Here is a 25,255-nt window from a genome sequence, read left to right as displayed (position 1 = left end):
CAGGGGGAGGGTAGCTTTGTCGGGTTTTTGTGGCTCAGCTATTAGTGGGCGTAATGACGATTAACCTCCTCCATGGGAAAGCTCTGAGAGCGGCTGGATTTGGACAACAATGGAAAGGGGAGAAGTTGAAAACTGCTGAGAGAGAAAGTGGATCTTGCCCAAAGGGCCTCCAAAGAGGGTTTTGCATTTGGCACTGGCCCACATCTGTAGCCCTTGCCTCTATGAACGGAAACAAAGTGCAGTAACTTAACACCAAGGGCTTTGCTGGAGGCTTATTATAAAAACCAAAAAAGTTACTAAGACTCCATTATTCTTCTGTGAAATTTCCTCTGCAAGGCTTTTTCCTTTTCTGCAGTAATTTGGTTCAAGCTTTTTGCTGTTTTGCCTGAAGTTGCCCAGAGCTGGTGAAAAATGGAAGGCAACACTCTGATTTTTGTATCTCATCATTCCGAGTTGTTCTTGCCCTCTGTGGTTTTATTGCCTACATGCAGAAAACACTTAGGTTTCTAAGCCATAAAAGATGAAATATTAATTTGATTTGATTTTTGAATCCCTTTCCTGACGCAGCTTGGCATTTGCCGTTATGTATTATCGTAGCCGGGCCTTTGCAAAAACCTGAAATGAAAAGTGTGGTTGTTTTCTTTGCTGAATGTACCTTTCTATTACCTTTCCTTCAGTGCTCCCGAGACCTCGGATCCCCGAGATTGGGAATCTCATGTTTCCCTTCTCCTGTACAGTGTCTCCCTGTGTTGGCAGAGTTGAAGAAAGTGTTATTGTAGGTGAATGAGCCCCCTTTGCCTTAGTAGGAGTTAAATATGAGCTTTATATTGTATCTCCATGATGAAGTCACGGAGGCTGAGGCTTCTAGAAGTCTGTCTTCCATTGAAAGCCTTTATTAGTAATTTCAGCAAGGCCAGGCAAGCAATTTCAGAGCATTCTCTCTTGGTTAGCTGCAAGTGATCCCATTTGAGCCACACTGTGGCTGTTGCCGGGCACTCGGAGAGGAAGCTGTGGTCGGAGAGGTCTGCTTCTCGCACTGTGTCCTCTAACTACAGAGGGGCAAAACTTGAGACAGGCTGTCTGCAGCAGCCTTGTGTGAGGCGAGCCACCCTGCCGGCGTATCCGCCTCGGGAGGATTCTTAAAAGAACTTCCTATAAATTCTTCCATTTGGCCCATAGGCTTCCCTTCAGAACTGGTAGCTTTGATGGTGGCACACGCTGTTCCCTTCAATACACATGGGCTGCTTCTCCTAATCCAAACAAGGCGTGGTTCTGGGCTTTGCTGCCCCTGCTTTAGAATGTGACTAGATGTTATGCCATGAGATATTGTGGATTTAAAGAAACTGTCTGTTCTCTGTCTTACGACAGCCACTGAATTATAAAAGGGATACCAGACATTCACCCCGATACACCGAATCATAGTTTGTGAAAGGATTTCTGAGATTTTTCACAAGGGTGATACTGAGATATGCAGGAGGAAGAGATATATTGTGCTTCTTGTGACACTTTGTGGATTTATGTATTGTTTGTGAAAATGTATGCTTACTATGCTGTCTATTCTCGGAGCACTTAAAATTTGCTAGCTTTAAGGTTTGGATTTTTTAAATATTCTCTTCTTTTATTCCCCTTTTATTCTTTTATTCCTTGTGATTAACTTCCTATAGAAAATGTTGCAAGGAAAAGTAGAAGCTGAAAAGGGTAAACTCATTTACCCTGGATGATAGGAAAAACATTTGTTTTGTATTATAAGATTAGAAGCACAGTCTTTGGAAAAGTTAAATAAATTTGAGTTTGTTTCCCTGCTCTATCACATCGTTAGATGTTTCCTCATCTGTGATGTGGAAAGAGGCTATCTTTCTTCCAGCCTAAGACACCATTAATTGTACGATGCTGCATGATTTGGAGTCTATGAAAGGAAAATGCTTTTAATTCGATTATGCCACGAGGCTAAGATACTTTTGATTGTAAGACACATTCTGATTTCAGAGCAACTCAAAATCCATACAATTCTGGGAATGAGATGAGATACTGTATGTCACTGTATGTGGTATATAGTCTAGACCTGTGCGTGTGTATGTGTATGTGTGTGTAAAAAGAGAGGGAGAAATAGAGAATGAATGAGAACAAACTGGTCTTCCTTCTTTTCCAGATGCCCATCCTGTTCTTTCCCCTCCTTCCCTGTGCCCAGCTCCCTTCCCCGTGCCCAGCTCCCTTTCCCTCCCCCCTTCCCTGTGCCCAGCTCCCTTCCCCTCCCCGCCTTCCCCGGTGCCCAGCTCCCTTCCCCTCCCTGTCTTCTCCCCCCCCCCCCCCCCCCCCCCCCCCGTGCCCAGCTCCCTTCCCCTCCCCCCTTCCCGTGCCCAGCTCCCTTCCCCTCTTTTCCTTCCCCGTGCCCAGCTCCCTTCCCCCAAGGCAGCGGCAGAACCTCAAAGTCACAATGGCTTATTTCTTACTGACTTACGTTTGCAAACCATTTATTTTTCAACATAACTAAAGAAAACTTTGGATGTGAAACACATAGGGTCAGTGAATTTAGAGAAAAGCGCATGAGGGCATCTGAGATTCTGAGTATCTGTTAACTTCACACCACAGTGGGACATTTTGCACCATTGTGATTTCGTGATAGAAAAGAGGTATCAGAGGGCTGCGGACATCATAGGCATCACGTGCCTTGTCACCTTCAGTGGCTTGCCAGTTACATTTTTGCTAATAACGCTCAACTCAGAATTTTGATAACAGCGAAATTTTTCAGGCATCATTTAGTGCCTGCCAGGCTTAAACTGATCTTTAGCAGCTTATTTTGGTCCCGAATGAGGTCTTAGATTTCCTACTTGTAAAATAGGATATAGCCTAGTTCAGGAATAATTAGAAAATGGAAATGAATAAGCCATTTGAAGTTTTTGTATAATAAATTCTAAATAACAAAGCTTGTTCTTTCATCCCTACATTTCCAGGTCCTGGTAAGAGCTAGAAAGGTATGAAGATCATAAAGATAAAGTCCCTGCCATGTACAAAGACCTGAGAGTCTAGCAGGGAAGAAAGAGGTAAACACAACAGACAGTGGAAGGCCTCATGACAGGAGTTAGCCCTGGGTACCATGAAAGTGAATTATTGTTCAATAGCAATAGTGGCACAATTCAAGTTCCCTGAGCCTGGAACATTCTTTTTTTTTTTTTTTTTTTTTTTTTTAATTTTTTTTTTTAACCTTTATTTTTGAGACAGAGAGAGACAGAGCATGAACGGGGGAGGGGCAGAGAGAGAGGGAGACACAGAATCGGAAGCAGGCTCCAGGCTCTGAGCCGTCAGCCCAGAGCCCGATGCGGGGCTCGAACTTAGGGACCGCGAGATCGTGACCTGAGCTGAAGTCGGCCGCTTAACTGACTGAGCCACCCAGGCGCCCCAAGCCTGGAACATTCTTGATGATGAGTGGGTCACCTAATCTTTTCCTCTTCCTTTTCAGTTTAAGGTTTTTTTGCATCCCAAATCATGCATTAAGCATAGGTATGTTTTACGTGTCTATTTGCAATACAGATAATTTCTACATATTGACAAAAACTAGAGGGGAGGGGAAAAATTCCACCAGTAGCTTTAATATTTGGCAACTCAGTGAATATCATTTTTCATAAAGACCTTTGGGCTCCATGAAGTTACACTTTATAAGGGCAAGCAATATTGTGACTCAGAGTAAAAACTTCAAAATTGAATATTACGGGATAGTGCTTGACGTAAGCGAAAGAAAGGAAGTAGGACAATTAACATGTTGACTTGCTTGGATAAGTAAGTAGAAAAAACATTTCCAACTGGAAAACAGCAGGATGTTCACAGACCTTTTATGAAGTCAAACAGGATCCTCTGCTTTGTTGACAATTAATGTAGCTATGAGGTCTTTAAATTCAGATATATACACACAGTACTAAATAGCTAACAGAGATGTATGTGTTTAAAACACATAGTAGTGGGGCGCCTGGGTGGCTCAGTCGGTTGAGCGTCCAACTTTGGCTCAGGTCATGATATCGCGGTCTGTGAGTTCGAGCCCTGCCTTGGGCTCTGTGTTGACAGCTCAGAGCCTAAAGCCTGCTTCAGATTCTGTGTCTCCCTCTCTCTCTGCCCCTCCCCTGCTCATGCTCTGTCTCTCTCCATCTCTCAAGAATAAATAAATGTTAAAAAAAAAACTACATAGTAGCTAAACCTCAAAGGCTTATATATTAAAGAACACATAAAAGTTTAGTGTTCAATCTTACAGATTCAATCCTATAGATAAAATAGCATATAGAGATTTTTGCCTAATTATAATGTCAATATGTTGATTTGTGCAAATGTTAAACATATTAATATTAGGTAGATAATAATGATGTTCATATTTATGATGATGATGATCACCAACATTTATTAAGTCCTGACTCGTATACTATGAGTCAGACACTGTCTTAAGCACTTTATATCTCTTAACTCACTTAAAGCTAACAACCTATGAGGAAGATACTATTCTCCCATCCAAGTACTAACCAGGCCCGACCCTGCTTAGCTTCCGAGATCAGACGAGATCGGGCGCGTTCAGGGTGGTATGGCCGTAGACGGAAGATACTATTCTTAGCCACATTTTACAGATGAGAAAATCGGAGGCCTGGGAATATTCAGAAATTTGTCCAAGGACACACAGTTTGTAGGTGGCAGAGCTGAGATTTGAACTCCGGGAATGTGTCCATGTGGCCTGTACTCTTGCCTGCATTTGTCTCTTAGACATCTGCAAATGCACTGGCTTCTATCCTCTACCACTACCTTAGGCTGGGTCCCTGAGTTCAGACCTCCACCGTCTCCCCTCATACACACAGACTTGATGCTTTTTTCCCCTGCCCACACCCTCTTGTACCCCCTGGGTCCCAGCCATGTCTTGGCCACTAGAGGGCGTGAGGAGCAGAAACTCGGGGACTGCACAGCCATCCCGCCAGGGCTGGGAAAGGGGCTGATAGGGAGCAGAGGCTCTGAGGAGCCAGGAGGCAGTTGGAAGAGGGGTCTCTGGGTTCTGAGGACAAAGGGAAGGGGTGAGCACCAGCCAGTGAGGTGGATTTGAACGCAGACACGGTGCGTGGCAGGTGGGCAGCTTCTGCTGGGAGATCCCATCTTATATATTTACATCTTATAATATTTATTTATTGCTATCTGAAAGTCGAGTGTTCCAATGAAGCCTTTCATAAGCCAGAAGGGCATAAAGCGGAGAAGCAGTTATAGTTAATTTATATGGAAAAAATGTTGAGCATTACCAGGCTCAAAATACAACCCCTCTTAGGCTCTTCTGATACCTTAGGAACCTCTTCCTGATGATGCACAAAACAAATGGAGATAAAGCACAGATGCTCGCAGACACTTCAAAGCTGCGGGGCCTGATGCTGAGATGCTGAGTGTGGTTCCCAGGGAAGGGGCTTGGCGGGGCCGCTCTCAGTGCCTTTATAACCCCTTGTTGCCAAACAAATGCTGAATGCTATTTTCACTCTTCGCCTTTTTTTTCCCCCCATAAAAGTGAAAATCCTCTTTGGATTTCTTTTGGTTAGCGAAAGCAGAAGATGCCTGTAATTTCCCCTCCCTACAAGGCAGTGGGGGAGTTGGCCAGGCCTAGGATGCAGTGTGGTGCTGGGTGGGAAACCAACTTCCAGCCCCTCCAGGCTCTGCACAATCTGGTTTCCCCAGAGCCAGGCTTTCAGAAGGGGCAGCGAGGAGGCTCTACTGTTACCCCCGTTCTCCCCAGCACCAAATCTGCCCTATTTATCCCCTGTGCCTGATATTCTAACAAGGAGACGTTTGGGTCTCTTACTTAAGCTGGAGATCTGAATGATGTACAGATTACCATGAACGGATGGTCAGAATTTCTGTTTGGATAGTGCAGTGAGATTTAGATGAGACGGGGACATCAGGAGAAAATTTTAAGGCGTCTTCACTCTGTTCAATATAACCTCATATTTACCGGTGACAAATTTGCTGTTTTGAAGAGTTGAATACTGATTAGAACGCATAGTCAAATAAATTATATTACTTTTATTTTTATTTATTTATTTATTTATTTATTTATTTATTTATTTATTTATTTATTATTTATTTTTGAGACAGGAGAGACAGAGCATGAACAGGGGAGGGTCAGAGAGAGGGAGACACAGAATCCGAAACAGGCTCCAGGCTCTGAGCTGTCAGCACAGAGCCCTAACTCAAACTCACAGACTGCGAGATCATGACCTGAGCCAAAGTCGGCCGCCTAACCAACTGAGCCACCCAGGCACCCCAATTATATTACTTTTACATTGTGACTTGAGCTATGAGCATGGAGGTTTGTTTTGTTTGTTATCCTGGGGGTCTAGAACAGTATAAATTATTTAATTGAAATAAAGATTTCATGAATGTGTCATTTTCACTTTAAAGAGAAAGTCTTGCCTATTTATTTGTGTAGATAGAATGCGTACTCTTCCTTAACGATGATGATATTTTATTAAGCAGCTCATTTAAGCCCAGAGCTCTGGTCAATTTACCTAGAAGATTCCAGGGACCTGTTAACTCTCAGAGACCTCTGTGGTGATGTGGACAGAGTGCTGGGCTGGGAATCAGAGACCTCACTTTTCCTTGTGAGACACTCTCTCCCTTGTGTGCACTGTGGGATCAATCACTCCTCTGAGCTGCCAGTTTCCTCATCTGTAAAAAGGTCATTACTGATTTTGCAAAATCAGGGCTGTCGTGGGGATTACAAGATGAACACTGGTTGCCAGGCAAAGCTCAGGTTTTAGATTAATCTAATCCTTCTCTGCTCCTTTATGTGGGTTGCTGAACATGCTGGAGCAAAAACCGTCCAACCGTGTGCGCTGCTGGAGACTACAGACTTCCGAAAGCCAATCTCATCTGGACCCGTTGGGCTCTCCACTTGCAAAGCCTATTGCATATTCCCATTTTACTCTCCTACAACAATTATTCTAATCCTTGGCTGTATTTAAAATTCTCACTATCCCTGGGGCTCCTGGGTGGCTCGGTTGGTTGGGCGACCGACTTCGGCTCAGGTCATGATCTCACGGTCCGTGAGTTCGAGCCCCGCGTCGGGCTCTGTGCTGACAGCTCGGAGCCTGGAGCCTGTTTCAGATTCTGTGTCTCCCTCTCTCTCTCTGCCCCTTCCCCGCTCATGTTCTGTCTCTATCAAAAAATGAATAAACATTAAAAAAATTTTCTTTAAATAAAAATAAAAAAAATTCCTCAATATCCCTTTCCTCTAAGAGTTAGTTTTGTTTTCAATTATACAGAAAAAACAAACACACCCGGAAATAAAAAACCAAAACCATGTAAAAAAAGAATCTATAGCATGTTACCAATTCTTAAAGAAAAAAAGCATGGAAAAAAGACTGGAGTGAAATATGCCAGGATGTAATCAGTGGAGTTTGTTCCTTCATACTTCTCTATGCTTTTCAAGCATTCTGTTGTAACACGTATTACATTATGTCTGCAAAATAATGGAAAAATTATGAAACAGAAAAGCTACAGTTTGAGGAGCTACCTGTTGACTTCTCCCCCACCCCCTTCTCCCCTATCCTGTTCCTAGCTGGAATTAAGGGGTCTCTCTCTCTCCCCATCTAGTGCTAATGTGATCATCTATGCTGTTAATTCCATATTCTCTTGACTTCTCAAGGATCGTGCATTGGTATCAGATAAACCTTTCCCTCCATATTTAACCTCCCCTTCCTTTTTAGTCTGTTTTTGTCAGTATATACATATGCTTAGTCCCCTCCAGTCTTAGCAAATGCATGACATTCTCCAAGTCCAAACTCTTCCTTAATCCCACTCTTACCCTAGACCCATACCCATTTTTCCTTTTGTAGCCCAAGTTCTGGAAAGAGTCTGAATCTGGCTTCTTCCTTCACAACACCATTAACATTGCTCTTGCCAAGATCTCTCGTGACGTATTTGTCTCATTTCAGTCTTCACCTTACTTTCTTCATACTTGGCTAAATACAAATACTGCCGCTTCTGTGAAGCCCTCCCTGATTTCTCCCAGAGAAGGCTCACATGCTTCTTTTCCAGTATTCTTCCTGCCTTTTGTCTAATTGTCTTATTGGAGTCTAATTTGTTTATTTTTATTTTAGATTATGAGGTTCTTGGGGCAGGCAATATAGCTTTTCTCTTAGCTTAAAAAAAACCTGTGAAACATAATGCACACAGAAATATGTGAATCAAAATTGAGAGATTATGAATAATCATAAAGTGGACATTTGTGTCACTATTACCCAGGGCATGGAATGGCATGTTTTCAGTACTCCAGGAGCACCCTGTATCCTTTCCTGACCCCACCTGTTCCCCCTACTATCTTGGATTTATGACCCTTATTTTCTCGGTTTTCTTCGTAGTGGCGCTGCCTATATATGTATTCCTAAACAAAGCATTCAGTTCTATCTGCACTTGAACTTTCTACAGATGCCCTCATGTCATGTGTTCTGTTTTGTTTCTTTCATCGAGCATTGCATTTGTATGATCCATCCTCATAGTTGAGCATTGTCATGACCTTCACTTTTGTTGCTGTAGAGTGGCCTTTCATTATATGAATTTATAACATGCAATGTATCTATTAATGGACATTTGGTTTATTTCCAGTTTTTGGCTATTAAGATGCATCAGATTTCTTGTACACTTCTTTTTTTAAATGTGTATTTATTTATTTTTGAGAGAGAGAGAGAGAGAGAGAGAGAGAGAGAGAGAGAGAGAATGTGTACACAAACAGGGGAGGGGCAGAGAGGGAGGGAGGGAGAGAGAGAATCCCAAGCAGTTTCTGTGCTGTCAGCACAGAGCCTGACAAGGGGCCCAATTCCATGAACTGTGAGATCGTGACCTGAGCCGAAATCAAGAGTCAGAGCTTAACTGACCGAGACACTCAGGCTCCCCTCTGGTACACTTCTTTTGATCCCCATGTGCCTGAGTTTCCTTAGGGTATAGATCCAGGATTGTCACAGGATGGGTGTATCTTCAATTCTACCAGATAATGGCAAACTGTTCTCAAAGTAGCTGTCACAGTTTACATCCACCAGCTGTGCAGAGAGTGACCACTGCTCTATGAGTTCGCCAACATGTGGTAGCATCGGCCTTTTAAATTTTTATCGACACAATTGGTGCAGAGTAGTATTTTACTATGGTTTTAACTTGTATTTCCCTCTTAGCAATGAGGGTGAGCACCTTCATGTGTTTGTTGGTCAGCTGGATTTCCTCTTTAGTGAAGGGCCTGTTCACGTTTCGTTCACTTTTTCAGTGGGTTGCTTGTCTTTATTTTATTGATTTGTAAAAGTTATTTTACATTCTGGATATGTGTCCTTTGTTGGTTGTATGTGTTGAAAACAAATTATACTATAAAATCATACACATTGAAGATTTATTGATTACGGGATTTTTTTTTTCCTCAGTGCTAATCCGTAAGTAGGAACAGGAGTAATTAGAAAACAAATTACAGTGTACGTTAACCTTCAGAGTAATCCTGTCCTTCCGTTCTTCTCTCTAGGTGTTATTATTGTCCCCAGTGCCGGTGTGGGGATTGTCCTGGGAGGCTACATTATAAAAAAACTGAAACTTGGTGCAAGAGAATCTGCGAAACTAGCCATGATCTGCAGTGGTGTATCTTTACTGTGTTTTTCCACCCTGTTTATCGTTGGATGTGAAAGTATTAATCTAGGGGGCATAAACATCCCATATACAACAGGGTAAGTATCCTGAAAGAGCCATTTTGTATCGTCCTGATCATGAGTTGAGTGCAAAGCCCTGTAGTGTTGGTACCCAGGGCTGGACCGTCTCCTGCTCTAGGAGGGTCTCCTGTGCACGTTTCGTCTCCTGGGGGGGCGCGGGGGGGGGCATGCACTCGTGGAAGGCAGCGGCCCTGGTCCCTCCTTGGTTCATGCCCCTTTTGACCCTCACAGAGTGTCTCCTAGTATTTTGGTTATAACAGATGAGGAGGAGATGCTTGTTGGGTTAAAGGAAATGATTCTTCTTTATAATGCAATGTTTTGAGTCGCTAATATGTTCACGTAGTCGAAGAACATAAAGCTCAGTGGCAATGTAACGGGAATGAAAAGTCTTGCTCTTACCCAAGTCCTCCACCTCATCCCCCCCATCAGAGACAAACGAGTCAGGCACTTTAATTCATTTCTTACGTGTCCTGCCAAGGCTTCTTTATCGAAGAGACTATGAACATGTATTTAAAGTTTTACCTGTGTTATAGCCAAAAGGTAGCATTCTATATATGCTTTCCCAGCTTTAAAAAATATATGACAATATAGCTTGGAGATCTTTCTGTGCCAGTAGTAATAATACAGAACCTAGCCTACCTTTATATCGACACTCTCCGATGCTTTACTCATTAATCCTCATGACAACCCTATCAGGTAGGTTCTATGATTATCTTGGTTTTACAGATGGCAAAACTGAGGTACAGAACACACGTACTGGGGGTAATGCTGATAATATGTAACACACAGCTAAGAAAAAAGTTCCAACCTGTAGCATTTGCCGATTTCAGAGATTTGACTATCCCCACTGACGCTGATTTCAAGCTAACCGCGTGAAGATACTGAACACCAAGCTGGGAGGAGATGCCCAGTCACGTACCATTATATAATATTTCTATCAAAGAGGTATTTAGACTTAAAGAGCCTGGTGAAGACGTAGAGAGTAGTATAATAAAATAATTAGGAGGTAATGAATTGAGTATTTATTATCTTTGTATTATTTATTTAACTGTAAGTTTATATAACTTACCTTAAAAAAATTTTTTTTAACGTTTATTAATTTTTGAGACAGAGAGAGACAGAGCATGAACGGAGGAGGGTCAGAGAGAGGGAGACACAGAATCTGAAACAGGCTCCAGGCTCTGAGCTGTCAGCACAGAGCCCGATGCGGGGCTCGAACTCACGGACCGTGAGATCATGACCTGAGCCGAAGTCGGCCGCTTAACTGACTGAGACACCCAGGCCTCCCTATATAACTTAACTTTTAATAATGGCTACGCTAAACAAGCAGATGACTAAATCCTTGAAAATTGAAGATTTTATGACCCAGGGTGGCTGTGCTGGATGTTACATCAAACTTAATTCAGACTTCACCCCAGAGAATTCAGAGTCTGTACCGTTTGCACTCCTTTTAACTGCTATGTAACATTTCATTTAATTCTGTTTTGTAATTTAACCAGTCCCCATTTGACAGGCGGTTTCCAATCTTCAGTCATTAAAAATAATGCTGCAAAAAATAATCTCATGCCTATATCACTTCTCCTGTGTGCCATGTATTTGTAGGATAGATTCCCAGAAATGAGATTGCACTGAATATTGCCTCCCCGGGTGTTGTATAAATTTGTACCCTTACCAGCAATGGATCTGAGGGTCAGTTTCCCACACCCTGTCCAAAGGAAGGTGGAAAATTCTTCTTTGAGAGCTATGACAACCATAACTTATATTTCTTGAGCATATTGGGGGTTATTAGAATCTACTTATTGGACAGAATTTCAGTGCCTAGATTTTGGTGCTTGGTATCAACGAGCACCGTATCCTTTTGATTTTCAGTGGAGTTTTATCTTATAAAATGTTCCACTTGAACTTTGAACAAGAAGAGCTTTAATTTCACTTAGCCAACCTAGAATATCAGAAAGAAAAAAGGAGGGACTGCCAATCAGAGCTTATTTGGATGACAGAATATGGTCACTTGTCTCAGGAGTCTTTTTTTCACCAAGAGATGTGGGTCTGGGCAATGCACGTACTGATACACAACTTCTTTTCCGTGCCTATTACAATGGCATAGGAAATAAAGTCTTCAAAAATTTAAGGGCAGTTTAGAATAGGAGCCCAGATTCTTGAGTTAAATCTGATTTGCATCTTCACTTTGCTTGGCCAGTTGTTTAACTGTAAGCCTCAGTATCCTCATCTGTAAAATAGGGTGATGATAATAATGCCTTAGTTCCTTCAGGTGTAACAGAGTATCATAGACTGGGTGGTTTAGAAACAACAGAAATTTATTGCTCATGGTTCTGGAGGCCGGGAAGTCGTGATCAAGGTGCCGGCAGATTCGGTGTCTTATGAGGCTCCCCTCCCTGATTCATGAATGGCGGTCTTTTCTCTGTGTCCTCATATGGTGGAAGGGGTAGGACATCTCTCTAGAGTCCTTTTCATAAGGGCAGTCATCCCATTCATGAGGGCTCCAACCTCATGGCCTAATCACCTCCCCAAGGCCCAACCTCCAAATATCATCACACTGGGGGGTTAGTTTTCAACCTATGAATGCTGCGGGGACCCAAACATTTCATCTACAGCAATAAAAATCACCTTAGAGGCTGCAGGCGGGGACAGCATGAGTAGCACGTGTAAAGCTCTCACCTTGGTGCCTGGCACACAGTAAGCGCTCACTGGAAGTTAGCTATTGTTATCAGTCATCACAAATACTCTTTTGGTATTTACCTCTGTATTTTCAAGACATAATGTGTAAATTAACCAAATTGAGACATTATGTATGACTTCCTATCTTGATAAATGAGGAGTTCAGTTTTCCCTTCATATATTGTGGTCAAATCCTTCTTGGATATTCTTATGCTTGATCCTGCCAGTATTATTAACTGCTGAGGCACAAGCAGTATGTCATGATTAGATTTCTTCTTGTGTACAACGTTGATTTTCCTGGAATTCATAATTGTTTTATTTTCATTTCCTTTGTTCTCTCTGAATGTGTGTCTGGCTTCCTACATTCTCTAAGGGCTCAAACTATCTCGCTGTGATTTTTCTCCTGTCTGATAACCTCGTGATTCCATTTCCCACCCCTTGGAGTCATCTAATCAGAGTCCTAGCTGCGCCCGGTCGGCTCCCTGGAATCCCGTTTGCCTCTGTACGGATCCTTTGTTCCTCTGAGCTCACATGCCTCTTCCTTGGCTCGTCCCTCATTTTGTGAGAGCACATCCCTCAGTAGCTACAGGAAGGCTATAAAGGCTGTAACTTTTTTTTTTTTTTCTGAATATTGTTCATGAAATAGCTTTTCAAAAAAAGCTGTTATATTTGATTGCCAAGTTGGCTGGGTAAAGAATTTTAGATTGGATGAATCATTTTCACTCAATTTTATTACTCCATTGTCATCTAATTTCTCGTGCTATTGTGGGAAATCTGGCCTTTCTTTTTCCCAGTCTTTTGTACGTACCCTATTTTTTCTTTCTAGGAGCTTCCAGTTTACTCCTGGTGTTCCTGAATTTCATCATGATATACTTTGGAGTGGGTTTCCACCCCTCCCACCCCCTGCTCCGAGCACTTACGTGAGCTTTTAATGTCTGGAAACTGTCCTTCAGTTTTGTTTTTATTTTTTACTTAAATTTTGATATTTTTTCCTCATCATTTTTTCTCTTCTCTCTCCTTCATTGATTCTCTAGTATTCTTTTTCACCTATATTGTATAAAACACTTTTTTTGTGCTACTTTTGGAAAGATTTCTTCAGCTCTATTTTTTTCAGTCTTCTGCTAAATCTTTATTTTGAATATTGTATTTTTTCAAAAGTTATTTATTTATTTTTGAGAGAGAGAGAGAGTGCACAAGAGGGGCAGAGAGAGAGAGAAAATCCCAAGCAGGCTCCGCACTGTCAGCAGAGCCCAACGTGAGGCTTGAACTCACGAACTCACGAACTGCAGGATTATCACCTAAGCTGAACCAATTGAGCCACCCAGGTGCCCCTGTATTTTTAACATCCAAATTTTTGATTGTTTTTTTGCTTCTAGTCCTCTGGCTTCATAGGTGGAATCCCTTCTCTTACTTCTCCAACATTATTTAGAGTTTGTTTTCCTTCCTGAATTGTCTATGTCCTCTGAGTCCTGCTTTCTATTTATTTTGCTGTCCTGATTATGTTGGAAGCTTCCCTTACATTTCTGGTGATCCTTAGCTTTCTCTTAGTATTGAAGAACATGCATTTAAAAAGCTAGGTCAGTGCTCTGGTCTGACAGTAGAGCTTGTCATTTGGTGGATCTCACCGTAGGTAATGGGAGATGGGGAGCTGGCATTTTCATTGGGGTAATGCATGTCAGGACTTGAGGCCTTACCTCTGGAGTGCTTTGGCTGCTCAGGAGAAGGGTTCTCCTGTTTCTCGGCTGGAGCTGTGTTGAGATAGATTCAGGGTTGTAAGCCTAGCTCCTGGTGTTCTAGGGCTGGGAGTGGGATGGTGGTGGGAAGGGACCTGGGTCCTTCTGTTCATTCTGTAGACTTTTACCTAATTCCCCTGCCATCATTCTAGCATCTCACCAAAGGTCTTCTTTATATGTGATGTTCTTACATCCGTAGACTTTGGTTTATTTTCTCCAGAAAATAAAGGCATGAGGGAAAAAGTAGTCATCCACTAACTAGAGTGGGGATGGAAATCTGCTTAAAATTGTACATTTAGACCACAGCTTACTTGTGTTGTCTGTCCTTGAGTTCTTTTTTTTTTTTTTTAAAGTTTATTTATTTTGAGAGCAAGAGAGAGAGGCAGAGAGAGAATCCCAAGCAGGCTTCTTGCTGTCAGCAGATCTTGACACGGGGCTCGATCTCGTGAACCACGGGATCATGATCTGAACCAAAAGGAAGAGTTGGACACTCAGCTGACTGAGCCAGCCAGGTGTCCCCTGTCCTTGAGTTCTAAAGGCCTATTCTTCTTTCCCCGACTACTAGCCTTTTCCATGCTCATATTATTTTTTAAGTTCTCAACACACTTTGTTTTATTGAATTCTTGTTTTTCTGTAATCTTATTTCAGTTGGACTAGTTGCTCTCTAGGCGTAATTTATATTCTGGAACCTTCCTTTCATGTATCTCAGTTGTATCCACTTTTTTAGTTGTTTGTGTGTTTATTTGTTTGTTAACTCCTTGTTTTGCTAGAGAAAAATACCCAGATACCTCCCTAGGAAAGAGCCCGTGGGAAGAAAAACTTTTTGATCCTGTAAATGTATTAAAGCATCTTTATTCTTTCTCTCACATTTAAAGATAGTTTGAGTAGGTATGGAATTATAAGTTATAAATTGCTTTTCGGAGAACTTTGAAACCACTGCTTTGTCATCTAGCATCTAATGTTGCTGGTAAGAAATTTAACTCCAGGCCTAGCTCTCATTTCTCTGTAGCCAACTTTATTTGGACGATTTTAGGAAATTTTTTATCCAAGGTGTTCTGAAATTTCATAAGGAATGCTTTACCATCCAATTTTGTCTTGGCTGGACCCTTCCAATGTCACTTTCTCAGAGAGGCTCTTCCTCTCTCCCCAACCTAAGGGAACCCATTCTCCCCTTTATTGCATTACTCCTCCTTAATTTCCTCGTAGCACTTACCACTAGCTGAAGTTATCTTGTTTAAGTACGTGCTCTGCTCTTGTCTTCTGTTTCTAAACTATGAACTCCTTGAGAACAGTTACTACAGCTGTCTATATCATAACCACATCCCCACCATCTGAAGCAATGCACAGCGTTTGTTGCATGAAGGAATGAACAGATGAATGAATGTTTTGGCCTAGGGCTTTGTTCATTCATTACATTAGGCACTCTCTGAACCGTCTTAATCTCACACGTATGTCTTAAACTCCAGGGAGGTTTTCTTCTGCTATAGCTTTACACACTCTCTCCATTTTCCATGCTCTCTCCAGGATTCCTGCTAATCTGTTGTTGGAACTTATGGACTGGTTGCCTTTGTAAATGAAACAAATGTTTCATTTGTTCTCTTGTATTTCCTATGTCCTTCGCTCTGAGAGATTCTTCCATGCTTTGTTTTCTATTCTTTATGTAAATTGTCTTTTTATTTTGAGAATAACTTTTTTCTTTGTTGTATTCTGAGTGTTCCCTTTTCATAACATCCTGATGTCTTTTTTTTTTTAAATTTTTAATGTTTATTTACTTTTGAGAGAGAGAGAGAGACAGGGCATGAGTGCGGAGGGAGGCGGGGAGGAGAGACAGAGGAAGACATAGAATCCGAAGCAGTCTCCAGGCTCTGAGCTGTCAGCACAGAGCCTGACATGGAGCTCGAACTCATGAACTATGAGATCGTGACCTGAGCCAAAGTTGGATGCTCAACCGACTGAGCCACTCAGGCGCCTCGTTCCTGATGACTTTTTACATAGTAATATCTTCTCAGATCTGTGTATATAATTAGATTTTTTTTTTTAAATTTTGTTTCTATGCCTCACATTTTGCCATTTGATTTTAAGGGTTAGTTTTTCTGTTCATTTATTCTGGGCTTTACAGGCTGACAAGACTCAGTCTAGCATCTTTCAGGTTATGTGCTCCACCCTCACCCCCATACAAACATGGGGGGGTTAGTCTCCGTTGTCAAAATCTAGAGTAGAAGCTTAGCTTTTTGAATTTCTTCCAATTTCTTTAGAGGAGAACGTTCTGGAGAATGTCTGGGCTCTGACATGGGGGTGGAGGTGAGTGAATATGAGAATGGAAGGATCCACTGGTACAATTTTCTCTCCCTCAAACCTCAGCTTCCTCCTCATCTGGGGCTTCTGCCGCATCTGATGACTTCGAGCTCACAACCTTGTGGAGCCTCATGGAGGGTCCATGGGGCAGGTTGGCTCTTCTCCAAGGTGGTATCTGCTCATCTGCTCATAATATGCGTATTATGCGTATCCACTTTGCTCTTTTCATGAAGTTTGGTGTTAGTCTTTCCATTCCTCTTTGCTGGCATTATTCCTTTTAATTTTGCTCGCTTTAATTTTAAGTGCATTCTCAGAGGTGGGGTGGGGAGGCACCTTCCCCCCGCCCCCCCCCCCCACCGCCTGCCGTCTTACTTGCTTTCAAACTGCAAGTCCCCTCAAGAATTTAAAGCCCTTGCTTAGCACCACATCAGTCTTGCCAATCCTGAATCAACGGACTCTGGACTCTCCAGCACTATGGGCAAAAATTACATAATTGTGCTGATTGGCACCATTACAAATTTATGAGTTCCAATCTTAGCAGGCCCTCATCTTTGCTGAGCAATCCATTTCCTTGGCCCTACTCAGCTTCCTTTCCTGTGCCCCAGCATGGTTGCATTTTTTAAAATTCTTTTCTTCAAGTATTTTGTCTTACTCTCGTCTTGTTTTTCTTGTTGGACATCCCAGATTCTGTGTTAGTGAGAAAACAGGGGTCCCAACAATGAACTTCTTGGCCTTCTCTCCCCTCTCCCCTCAAACTCCTTTGTCAAAGACGGTGTTATTTTCAAAGAAAAGTACCAGAGCCATCAAGTTTCTAACTGTGTGACCTTGGGAAAGAAAAAAAAAAGCTAATATTGAGTTTTGGTTTCCTCATGGTAAAATTGGTGATAATGTCAGTCACATCTGGTTACAAATGTAATTACATAAAACACATGTGGTTGAAAAAACAAAATACTGCAGACGGGTTAAAAAATGGGAAGCCAGTGTCTCTTTCCTCCGTCCTCAATCTCCAGTTTTAAGCTTTCCAATATTTTGTGTTTGTAGTTTTGATTTTGAGGACTGTATTAGGGAAGTTTTCTGATATTTCCTACCACAGAGTCCAGCACTGAGTATACGTTGAAAAAGTCAGTTTCTTGTCTCTTCTCCTTTCCCTTCTAGATCATTCAAAGCAACTCCCTTTTCTTCTTTACAAGATGAATGAATGTCTGGCATCTATGTCTGTGTAGGGATGTTATTCATCTAGTGATGTTGAACTTTTAAGAACTTGATGAAAATAAGCATCTTAATTACCCAATTCCATGATTTATGGTACACTTCTTCTCATTCGATTGTATCCAACAGAGAAAAACTCGGTAAGGCATGCTGGAGGCTACTTCAGGTTTCCATTCATTCCAGTAGTTGCAGCCTGACTTCATCCAAGTTCATAAATTAGCAACATAAAAACCCAGTTTCCTTGGAGAATTCGTCTGGCTTCCCAAATACTTCTAGGAAGGTAGTCTAAAATTGAATTAATGTAAACACTTTTGGGGGGGGTGCAGCTGCAAAGGCTTGACACTTTTTTTTTTTTTTGAGAGAGAGAGAGAGAGAGAGAGAGAGAGAGAGAGAGAGCACGAGCATGAGCAGGCAGGGGACGAGCAGAGAGAGAGAGAGAGGGAGACACAGAATTCAAAACAGGCTTCAGGTTCTGAGCTATCAGCACAGAACCCAATGCTGGGCTCATGACAGCTCAGAGCCCGATGTGGGGCTTGAACTCACAGACTGCAAGATCATGACCTGAGCCGAAGTTGGACGCTTAACCGACTGAGCCACCCGGGCACCCCTAGGCTGGGCACTTTAAGAACAGCAGTTATGTTTGTGTAAAGAGTAAGAGAGTCCTTTCTCCAAGCAGGGTGTGGACTACATTTCAGCCTCTCCTTGCTCCTTTGGCTGGGTGCTCTTGTGCAGTGTACAACCTGCTTATCGGTCTGGCTTGGCCTGTTAACTAAAAGCTGTTCTGCGTGATTTTGAGGCTTGCATGTGGGACTTTTTTTTTCCCTCCTTTAAATCCAATAGAGAGATGAAGGGAGTGGCAGTGAAGAGAGGAGTCTTTGTTCGGTGTCTGTTTGATTCGGGTCTGGTGATCGGCACTTGCTCGTGTATATCTTTTATATATAATGCTTGCAACACCACTCTACTGTGTGTACTATTACCTGCATGTTTTAATTAAAGAAACTGGGCTTACAGATGAAGTGATTTGCCCAAAGTCCTCAGTTAACAAGGAGCAGAACCAAATGAAACCCAATCTATTTCAGAGTTTGTTCTTTCCGAGCACCATGGCCAGTTGCTGCTTTATTTCATGTAGGGAAACACTGAAGCGTACTCACCACCTCCTTAGGAAGAGAGCTGGAGAGATTGTATCTGTATCTGTCAGTGGTGCATTGTTTCTTCATTTTTTTCATACAGCTGGGTTACAGGCATAATGCTGTGTCTACACAGTGCTGTAGCTCAGAGGCTCTCAAGTCAACCCGCCTAGATTTTCACCCCAGGCTTGCCACATACTAGCCATGTAAGGATGGGGAGATTCTTCAACCTTTCTGTGTTTGGTTTCCACACCTTTAAAGTGAAGATGCTGATAGATACTATGTTGCTGAATTGCCCTGAGAATTGAATAAAATACTTTGCAAATTCCTTAATCTCTCTGTGCGTCAGTTTCCTCATCATTAAGCTGCATCAATAACCGTACCAATCTCTTAGAATTATAGAAAAATGAAATAGGATAAAACCCATACATGCTAAGCAATTGATAAATAACTATTTAATGGCATTTTTTCTCATTTGAAATTCAAGAAAGAAGCTCAGAAAGATTGAATAACTTGCTCAGTCACACAGAAAATGATAGAACTAGAATTTGAACCCAGGTTTCTCTGATTCTGAATGCAATGCTTTTAATTATTAAAATGTTCTGAAAGAAGGGGCGCCTGCGTGGCTCAGTTGGTTGAGCATCCGACCTCGGCTTAGGTCATGATCTCCCAGTTCGTGAGTTCGAGCCCCACATCAGACTCTGTGCTGACAGCTCGGAGCCTGGAGCCTGCTTCAGATTCTGTGTCTCCCCCTCCCTTTCTCTGCCCCTCCTCTGCCCATGCTCTGTCTCTCTCTGTCTCTCAAAAAAAAAAATAAATGTTAAAAAAAATTAAAAAAATAAATAAAATAAAAAGTTCCAAAAGAAGAAAAAAGCACAAAGAAGCAAGCACAACCTATGAGCTACCTCCTATTAAAGCCTGTAAACGAAGCCCCAGGTTCACCAGCAGGATGAATCTTCTTATATTAAAGGACCTGATAACTGATCCATCTTTGAATTTGTATCAAATGCTCAAGAGGTACCTCAATGCCTGATATGGGGTTGAGATGTTTTAGAAAGATGAACTTTTCCTGTTGAGCCAAAATGGAGTCACAGTCTTTTTGCAGAATGAACCTGACATGTTACTGGTGGTTCCCCTAGAAAATTCAGATTTCATAGCCAAGGTGTGGAAACAACCTAAGTGTCCATCAACAGATGGATGGATAAAGAAAATGTGGCATATACATACAATGGAAGACTACTCAGCCTTAAAAAAGAAAGAAATTTTGCGATATGTGACACAATGGATGAGCCCCGAAGACATCACGCTAAGTGAAATAAGCCAGTTACAGAATGACAAATACTGACTGATTCCATTTATATGAGATAGCTAAAATATTAAATCCATGGAATCAGAGGTGGAATGATGGCTTGAGGAAGTGGGAGATGGGGAGTTGCCAATCAATGGGCATCAAGTGTCAGTCAGTCGGGCTCTAGAGATCTGCTGTACATCATTGTACCTATAGTCAACTATACTGTGTAATACACTTAATGTTTGGCAAGAGAGTAGATCTCATGTTAAGTGTTCCAGCCACAATATACTAAAATAAGAAAAAATTCAGACTTGAGAATTGGATGATTTTTCATTATGAAAGATGCTAGTGCTCCACTTGAATATCCTGGCCCATTTCCAACCCAAGTAATTACATTCCCAGCACCCACTATGTCCCTGCAGTTTTAATTAGGAAATGTGTTTTGCTTCCCCTCTGTGTCTGTGTTTCACACAGGTATGCCGTAATCATCTCGTTGCCATAAGAGTCAGGATTTACTGTGAACACGGTGGCTTAAATAACACTTTATATAAACACACTGCATAATGTGAGTTCTTTCCTCTTTGCCACTTCTTCTTGAAAAGTAATTTTTAAAAAGGGGTTAGATCTGATTCCCATGTACAGAATTGTTCAATAGTACTGGGTCTTGATAAATCATTTCATAATGCTAGCTTTATTATCTTTCATTTATCAAGTGTCATCTCTTTGAACTCAACACTAAGATCTATTATATCATCCTCTGGTTTTGTGACTTGACTTACTGCACCAGAATGTTTCCAGGGGTGATTTCTTGAGCTGTGAGGGGGAATCATTTTCTCAGTTTTCTGTGTTCGGCAGTGACTTGGATGGAGTGGTCCACCAGGTTCAACCAAGTCCAAAATCTCAGAGGTTGGGAATTTTCCCTGAAGTGGCCTCTCTCAGTACAGTTTTATTGACCCAAAGTACTGAAACTATGGAAATTGAATACAGCCTGCTAATTCCTACCTTCTCTGAAACTTTCCCCAATTCATGTCATTCTCTTTGTCACCACTTCTTCCCTGCCGCAGGGTGTATTTGATACTCTATTACCAGCCCTCTGTGTGACTATCATTTCTGGCCACATCACTTCTAAATTCTGTAATGAAACCATTCATCTCCTCATCTGTGTCTTCAGCTTAACCTACTGAAGTTTTCTCCCATTGTTTAAATTTTTTGGTGACATTCAAGATCTTTTATTTGTTATAGACATTAATAATTTTCAGAGAAATTCCTGAAAAGTAGAGGACAAATAATTTACTTAAAAGATCTTAGGTATGTGATGTGTGTCTCTGGATTATCCTAGCTACTTTAATTCATAGGCTTACAATTCATGTCTAGCTATATGTATATGATTTGATCTATTCTTGGCTCTGTTTGGGAGATACAAACAAAATTTGCCTTACTTCACTTTGAGAGTACCAAGGAGATACGAAATATAAGCAAATTTTCCTTCCAATGAGTTTTAAACTTTGTAACAGAGATCTAAACAAATAACATGAAATCTATAAAACTATGGAATACCTATTTAAATATAATAAGCCTTTTTATTTCAAAAATACCTATGAATATTAATAAACCCAGGACCAAATTTACCATTTTATAATGTCATATTAACATAGTCAATAAGAAATGTTCATCATTTAATGCTAGCGGAAAAAATAGAACCATACAAAATCTTGGTAACAATATGTTATCAATGTTATTGTATATGCATATTGAAAAAAAGACCAGAAAGTGATAGACTAAAAGCATAATATGGTGGATATTTCTGGGTGGTAGAATCACGTGTGAGTTTAATTTAATTTTTCAGTCTTTTTGTATTGTCCAAATTTTGTACAAAGAGTATGTATTACTTTAATAATAAATAAAGGTGTTTCAAAAACTATGTAATAGACGAAGGAGATTAAGAGGTACAAACTTCCAGCTATAAATTAAGTAAGTCATGGAGATGAAAAGTACAGCACAGGGAATATAGTCAATAATAGTGTTATAACCATTGTAAGGTGACGGATGGTGAGACTACACTTAACCACGGTGAGCACTGAATAATGTATAAAGTTGTGAAGTCACTATATTGTACACCTGAAACTAGTATAACATTGTATGTCAACTACACTTCAATAATACATTTTAAAAAGTAATTCTGGATTTATTTATTTTTTTTAAATTTTTTTAATGTTTATTTTTGAGAGAGAGAGACAGAGCGTGAGTGGGGGAGGGGCAGAGAGTCGGAGATACAGAATCCGAAGCAGGCTCCAGGCTTCGAGCTGTCAGCACAGAGCCCGACACGGGGCTCGAACTCACAGACCGTGAGAACATGACCTGAGCCGAAGCCGGACGCTCAACCGACTGAGCCACCCAGGCGCCCCTTTTTTCTTTTTTTCTTTTCTTTTTTTTTTTTTTTCAAAGTAATTCTGGATTTAAAAAGATGGTTTAGTACCTGGCTGGCTCAGTTGGTGGATCATGTGACTCTTGATCTTGAGGTTGTGAGTTTGAGCCCCACAATGAGCCCCCCATTGGGGCTCAAACAAAAGAGATGGTTTGTGTAAGTTGTAGGTCATTATATATAAATTTCAAGTTAAAACTGGTATGAATTTATTTGTTGACTACAAAGCTCAAGGAAACTTTAACAATAAAAATAATGATTGGAAATAGTAATTATAACTTTCATGAATGTAGTCCTCTAATAAACCTGTTCTATTACCTGTATTATGTAATGTATGATTCCTTGGTTACACTTGCTGTCCTCATACAGGCAGGAGGGGCATTAATAGCCATAGACTTAGATTTGGCCCCAGGTCATATGGCTACAAAATGGTAGGCCTGAAACTAGATCCCAGTTTAGTTCTTTTTCCCGAATTATCTGTAGGAGTAACTTCGAAAATGACTTACTCCTTTATTTATTTATTTATTTATTTTTATTTTTTTAAAACGTTTACTTATTTTTGAGACAGAGAGAGACAGGGCATGAACGGGGGAGGGTCAGAGAGATAGGGGACACAGAATCTGAAACAGGCTCCAGGCTCTGAGCTTTCAGCACAGAGCCCAACGCAGGGCTTGAACTCACAAACCTCGAGATCATGACCCGAGCCCAAGTCAGATGCTTAACCGACTGAGCCACCCAGCCGCCCCGACTTACTCCTTTTTGAAAAGAAAAACGTCATTGAAGGCCTATTGTGCTTGTGATTGTATTACTTTAATTCATTTATACTTCTTTCATGTGTAGATAAAGACCGCACACCAGTATCTTAGTGCCTATTATGTTCGAGGAACAATGCTGGACACTGGCTGTGCATTTACTCACCTAATCCTCTCAACAGCCATGTGATAGAGACATTATGATCTCTGTTTCACAAGTGTGAAATGTCTTTAGATTGGTTCACAGCACTTGTGAGCTGTAGGTATGGAATTGAACCTGCTCCTTCTGACTCTAATGCTCAGTCACGGTGAAAGGTGAGTGCCAGAAAAGCTGCATGAGATGAAGAGGAAGGAAATGGGATGAGGTGCCCGGAAGACTCATGCTAGAGAAAGTGAAAATACGGACAGTTACGCAAAGCTGCCCGCCAAGTATAGGGGTTTCAGGGTGTAGGCCACAGACACAGAGATAACTGGGTTTAAACCCATCTTTGATTCTTGTGAACTTTGACAGTATCTATCCTCTCAATTTCCTCATCTAAAAGATGAAGGCACAGTCATAACAACTTTAATTCTTGTGAGGAATAAATGAGGTAGTTTATATAGAGATTTCAGTGCACAATTCCTGGAGTAAAAATTGGGCTCTTTACTCATTTAGTTTTAAATGATAACGATGATTATGATTATAATAATAATCACTATAAACCTGAAGTTGCATAGCTCTATACAGCCAGGGAAGCATTTTAATATGAAGCCAAGAATTTAAGGGAATAAAAAAAAAACGAACACATTCTAATTGAAGTCTTCTTGAATTCAGTTAGACTTGAATATATAGTGACTTGAGAGAGATATCACTTTTTTCTAGGTGATTGGTATTTTTTCCTAAAAAGGTACCTGCTATGTTAATCATATTCTTTTAATCCATGTGACTTGGGCATAAGAAGCATGGATTCCCTCTTTTCGTATTTCTTAATAGAGAGCCACTTAAGAGGAGGCAGAAGGATGGTTGGGGAGCTCCTCTTTGATTTATGGGGACCTGTAGAAATATGTCAGATGGGGAAGTCCAAGTATTCTTCGGTCTTGGGGTGGCATAATTTGACATACTCTGTGGGGTGTGTGTGTGTGTGTGTGTGTGTGAGAGAGAGAGAGAGAGAGACAGAGACAGAGGCAGAGACAGAGAGAGACATTAGAGAACAACTGTCTTCTTACTTACCCAGCTGTGATGGCCCCATGGTGGACATAATTACCTATGTTACACCATAATCTGTTTTATTATTGTATATTACTTTAAATAAATGTTGATCCTTAAGCAATTGATTTAAAAAACATTAGGCAGCAAGCTTGTTCTTTTTTTCCTTTTTTGTTCATTTAGTCTCCCTGTGGCTGGTTTTCTCGAAGCCTCAGTGATTATGGGACACATCATTGCACTTTTTATGGTTTCTTATTTTTTAAGATCCGCAAACTGTACTAGATAATCTCAGAGACTGATCCCATCTCTCTAGTTCTAGAATTCTGCCATTTTTATTTTTTTATTTTATTTCATTAAAAAAAATTTTTTTTAACGTTTATTTTACTTTTGAGACAGAGACAGAGCATGAACGGGGGAGGGTCAGAGAGAGAGGGAGACACAGAATTGGAAGCAGGCTCCAGGCTCTGAGCCATCAACCCAGAGCCCGACGCGGGGCTCGAACTCACGGACCGTGAGATCGTGACCTGAGCTGAAGTCGGATGCTTAACCAACTGAGCCACCCAGGCGCCCCTCTGCCATTTTTATAATAAGATATCATGTGTGACTCTCAGGCTTGCAACTTGGACCAAACGGTTATTTGTTAGTCCGTTTGTTAGTGAGGCCTTTTTCTTCACTTGGAATTAACACTTACATTGATTCAGAGCTAGCATGAGCCTGATCTGCAAAGCTAACTTGTCAGAAATGCTTTAGTTCATTGGAAGGGGACGCACAGTCCCTTCGCACAACGTGGACGTGGTACACTCTATCCTGTATGTTTAGTACTCCCACGATGGGCTCACTGCAGGCCGGTGAGTGGTGCTTAGTACTATTCAGGCTTA

At 41.3% G+C, this 25,255-nt stretch overlaps 1 protein-coding gene across 4 annotated transcripts in view; it reads left to right on the top strand.

Moving 5' to 3' along the window:
- The window catches only part of SLCO5A1 (solute carrier organic anion transporter family member 5A1), a 307,342-nt gene that overhangs the window by 265,747 nt on the left and 16,340 nt on the right, over positions 1–25,255 (top strand). For all 4 annotated transcript variants that reach the window (XR_006213027.1, XR_006213026.1, XR_006213025.1 and 1 more), the window contains one exon: positions 9,506–9,704. Coding sequence is in view for 1 of the 4 variants with exons in the window: in XM_042973270.1 (XP_042829204.1) it covers positions 9,506–9,704 (199 nt within the window). In the remaining 3 variants the exon portion in view is untranslated. The remainder of the gene's footprint in view (positions 1–9,505; positions 9,705–25,255) is intronic.

The sequence above is a fragment of the Panthera tigris genome, chromosome F2 (assembly GCF_018350195.1).
Source record: "Panthera tigris isolate Pti1 chromosome F2, P.tigris_Pti1_mat1.1, whole genome shotgun sequence".
NCBI classification, from domain to species: Eukaryota; Metazoa; Chordata; class Mammalia; order Carnivora; family Felidae; genus Panthera; species Panthera tigris.
This window is presented reverse-complemented; position numbering and strand designations above follow the sequence as displayed.